At 43.0% G+C, this 4882-nt stretch overlaps 1 protein-coding gene and 1 non-coding gene across 2 annotated transcripts; both read left to right on the forward strand.

Moving 5' to 3' along the window:
* Positions 1–1163: 1163 nt before the first annotated feature.
* On the forward strand, positions 1164–1245 carry VTP01DRAFT_t2. Its single transcript has one exon. It is a non-coding gene; the product is annotated as a tRNA-Ser (tRNA).
* Positions 1246–2460: 1215 nt separating this feature from the next.
* VTP01DRAFT_622 (uncharacterized protein) lies at positions 2461–2706 on the forward strand (the record flags this gene model as incomplete). The annotated part of the gene is made up of 1 exon (XM_069385097.1): positions 2461–2706. One exon carries the CDS (start codon positions 2461–2463, stop codon positions 2704–2706), a length of 246 nt encoding a protein of 81 aa, XP_069245042.1.
* Positions 2707–4882: the final 2176 nt, after the last annotated feature.

Consider the following 4882-nt stretch of genomic DNA (forward strand, 5'->3'; position numbering starts at 1 on the left):
AAAAAAAAGTAGTGGAAGTCATTCATATCCTTATGTCCATCGATAGACAATCGGGCTACCGTCTCTGTTACCGACCAACCGACGTCCTTTAAAACTATTCCATCCTACGAGACAGAGGATCTGTTGCGGTCGTGGGACTTTCTCTAGCGTTAGCAAGGTCAACTAGTGATGCAGTTGCTAATTTGAGAGGAAGAGAAATGAATAAAGGTTGGGATAAAGCAGAATGGCGTGAAATTGGTTCTATGGTTTATTGGTCAAGATGTGAGGGATATATATATGTGTATGTATCTTCTAGTTAATGCAGCTGTACGTAATATCACAGACATATCGTAAGTGTCAGTGCTTCGATGAGAGCTTGCTGTTAATGCCAACTACATCTCTTCATGCTGACTGCTTCGTGTAGGTAATGCTGCATGCTGGATTATCGAAGATATCTGGGTACTGCTGTAACAGGATCGCCCTTGAGAAATCTACGATCGCTTAGGATATCCACGATGTCCCAATCTCTGGTGGTCATCCCGTATTCCTCTCGTCATTCGGGATGGGTCTATCTCCCAAGACATCGTGTAGACGTATAGACTGCTAGCCGACAAAAACACATCCGAGATTATAACGACGCTGCACGTCCTCTGTTCATCCAAATAGCTGCTCAAGCAGGCTACAACTTGGACGACCGGCGGATTATCTTTCCATCATATCAAATGCATCTATTTACCGAAACTGACGAATTACTACTGCCCAATGACTGTGCATGATGATATTGTGTCGCTGTTCAGCAGAAAAATGTTCCAAGCGCTCATATTTCTCACAACAGTCGTGCAGTGTGTATAGGAGGCTGATCAGGACGTCTGTTGTTGGCTCTTGGTACAAGATCATCTCGCGATTGACGCTGACCGACTAGATCATTAGCGGACAAACGGGAACATTCGACCTGAGGGCTGCGTTGGGCCTTTAGAGCGGCTAAGCTTCCCTCCTTCCCTGCGCAGCGCAACCTTGAAGGGCTACCATGCGTATCGATGTTTGGGTCCTTCTGACAGTCCAAAAAGCAGGTTGTTTCAATCTCCGACACCGATACTTATACATTTGTAATATTGAACGCTTAGACAAGTAAAATTGGTCAGACACGGTGAAATGTATAGATATAAAGGAAAGCAGATGTGAAGGTCGCTTTGGCGGAGTGGTTAACGCGGTGCCCTGCTAAGGCATTGTCCTTTGGACGCGCAGGTTCGAATCCTGCAGGCGACGATAGCTTTTTATTTCGCCATGTCGATGGCGGGGTCTGAAAAATAGCTGGTTCCCTGGGAGCATCCTTTTTGTCTGCGCCATGGTGGCTCTGAAGTTTGTTCACCGATCGTAGTCATTTCCCGGGTGCGGATATTCGATGTTTTGGAGAATAAGCGGAGGCAACATTGTAGGTACGTCGAGACCCGGTAACGTGAGGAAGAGACGGAGTTTATTGTTTTCTCTAATGTCTGCTACTTTTATAGATAAAGCGGTGTTCCTGAAGAACAAGAAAAACTTTTTTCATCTGTTGTCCAATGATCGATTGCGCAGTTGTCTTAAATATCGGCCAAGTAGGCTTTTTTTGTCGGATGGTCTCGTTATTTCTATCGGGTCCTTGTTATTGGTTTTCAGTTGTCTGGAATAATACTGTGAAGGTATCTTTGGGGGAATTCGCAATTTGGCGGTGTCACAAGGCTGTCACCGATATATACCTTTGATTTGAGACATAGTGTTGTATCCAACACTTCGTTTCGTAAGAAATTGGCAGGTTCTCTTGATCTTGCCCTGTACCTCGTATCCTCTCTTCATTGCTGTGGTAACACAGATAGCTTAATTGCCGCTATCTTGATCTTGACAGCTCCAATTATACATCAGACAATGGTTTCCCGCTCTGATGATAACAGATGCACGGCAGATGCTCACTGGTTAACGGGCTTCTTGAGATTATATTAGATGCATACAGAGGAAAGACGCCAAAAGAAAGATTCTCTTAAATACAGGATGATTGTGAATAGAGAACTTTATTTGAGTCTCGTTGACTTGATCTGTCCCTTTATTTTGATATCATACATAGAACCTCGGCTTTTAAATTTGAGCATCTTACCTTTCATCCATCGGTCTCGTTATTGTTATCTTACTTGATAAAATGATGTCAAATTTCGATGAAAGCTCTTCTGGATGCCCTGGCAGCCGTAACAACAGCGATGATGCATCCAACTGCATTGATAATGTCTCTTCGGCATCCGCTCGAACTCTTAATCACCGAGTTAATAACCGCTGCAAGAGAGGCCGCTCTGTTGGGACAGACTTTACCTGCGCTTGAGCAAGAAGACCAAAGAACACAACTGCAGCATACAAGAAAAAGCAATAATTATTTATGGTACGGATTAATGAAAGCATCTTCACTATATTTTTAAGTTTATGAGCATAACTCTTTAATCTTTGAAGGAATTTTGCATGAAGAATCATTACGAGGATGGTTGCTTAGTTACTGAAAAGAAGCTACTTGGATTTTTGGATGAAGTGGTAGTGCCAAATGGCAACTTGAAAAAAGGGCGCAAAGAGGACGGCACGGAGCATGAATTGAAAATGGAATCGATTCTAAAATATATCAAAGCTGTCATGAACCTCGATGCCTTACAGCTTCACGGAAGTCGACTCAAGAAGCAAGCGTCCGAGGCATTGCCTTGCGTGCCTGGCTGAAAAATCGCCAAAACAGTGAAAGGAAGCGCAAGCGGGGAAAGCTACGAGGATCGTGCTCGACGCAGTGCTCAGGACGGATATACACCTGAAGAGCTCATGAAAACTTCCATGTTTTACTTTAATGAAGAGAAGTAGTTTCGGGATCGAATGCTATTATTAATGCAACATATGATGCTATTACGTGGTGAAACGACTCGAGCTATGGAACTCGCAGACCTGTTTCCCCTCCAGTTCCCAAACGAAGGCTTCTCACAGTGTCCAGTCTTAATTCTTGGCCTCGATCACGGATAAACGACCAGATTTAATAGAATACAGTATGCTGGTAACCTACCATGCGCCACAAAGACCATCGAACGTGTGCATTTAGCGCCTTGGCTTTCTTTTTTTTTTTTTATTCGATGGCATGTCCCAAATGAAGACTTCCCTACCTTCACCACAAACAAAGACTGGTTTGATCTGAAAGTGGCCAAGGGTGTCTACTACAACAAGCCTCTCACCTACTCAACACATTATAATGCAACAAACTGTGCTTTTGACGCCTGCCAAATTAGCATAACAAAAAAAAAAACGCACGCCGAGCGCGGGAGTGGTGCACAGCATGCCGAGATCGACGATGCAACAGAGGACGAGCTGCGGCGCCATGGTCGATGGAATATGCAAAGCATGGAATCATGCTATCTAACGTCTCTATCAAGGAGAGCTATACGCATTGCGGATGGATTGTCCGCCAATAAAGTAGAATTTTGGCTTCCACGAGCTGACATGTTGCCACCAAGGAGTCACTGACCTGCGTCGGGACATCCAGGCTCTTCGACAGGGCTGCTCTGTTTTTGCTTCTGGTAGACTAACGACCTCGTCGCAGACAGTTCTATCAGCATCCCTAGCTTCCCAACAGAAAATATCATCGCATTACAAACTGGATCGAAATATAACAACTGTCATTGATCTTTGGCGCGAATGGTCAGTTGGTTTACGACCAGATTCACCGGCAGTCATGGATCTTGACAGGAAGTATGGCGCATCTTCGAGAAGAGAAGGAAGAGGTTTGTTTTATCATAAATCCATCTCCAATTGATTTAACCTGTTTTCATCTATTCAGAACGTCAATTCTATTCATGACGTCTGGCGATTGTCAATGAACTTCACCGTATCGCAGAAAGAGGGAATATCAATGGATGAAGCTGTAGATATTTTAGACAAGAAACGCAAAGAGCTCAGTTGATCGTCAAGAAGGTTAACAAAGGAACTTAGAAACAAGTTAATGTAATTAAGAAGTTTACCCCAGAAGTTTGTGATTCTGCCTTTCATGAATGGTCTTGCTGTGCCTCTTATATTTCTTGCATATATGAATCATTGATTCTACCAGTTCTGAAAAGAAATTTCCTGGTAATTGTACTATCTGGATAGGACTTTTACTATGGACGTATTTCAAGCATTATGTGTTATAGGCTATAAAGGTCTCCAGCAATGATATCTGATGACTACCGAATTTCAACAAGAAAAAGAAGGAAGCGAATTCAAGACAACCTGCCTATTTACAGCTGCTTCTACAGCATCCTACAAAACATATGAAGAGAAGTCTTCCTGACACTGACAGGTCTTCGCCGTTCCTAGCAAAGGGTCCCATACCATGACTATTTGAGGACGCCATCATTATAAATTGAGGACACTTTGTTTTGAGACGCTTGGTACTCGAAGCTCGTAATGTTTTCAACAGAAAAGATTGCTTATATACAGATTTGTTCAAGCTTAAAAACTGCTTCTTTTTGGACCATCAGTCTATGTTTTTCCTTAAAGGCGGTGTGAAAGCAGGTTACGGCGACACATTCTATCCTGTTTTGACGTGAAAAAGCATGAAAGCAAGTTAAAGCTATGCATTCGGTCATGTTTGAATTGAACAAAGAAAAAAGAGCACGATATTAAAGAGGAGAGCAGAGACTCTATGAATAAATTGATTGATCACGTCTTGTATACAAGTGAGTGGCGTTTGAAAGAAGAACTGTTCCACAACAATAAACTCCAGCTCAGATAAAGGCGATGTGACCCAGACAGCAAAATACCTTAAAACGCTTCAAATTTGCTCTGACTAAGGTAGTGACCCAGCCAAAATTTGGCAGGAGCTTTGTTACTTGGATCACGAAATCTGTGACCCAGACGCACGATACTATTTTTTTTT

Source organism: Rhizomucor pusillus, assembly GCF_041956525.1.
Source record: "Rhizomucor pusillus strain CBS 183.67 unplaced genomic scaffold VTP01scaffold_1, whole genome shotgun sequence".
NCBI classification, from domain to species: domain Eukaryota; kingdom Fungi; phylum Mucoromycota; class Mucoromycetes; order Mucorales; family Lichtheimiaceae; genus Rhizomucor; species Rhizomucor pusillus.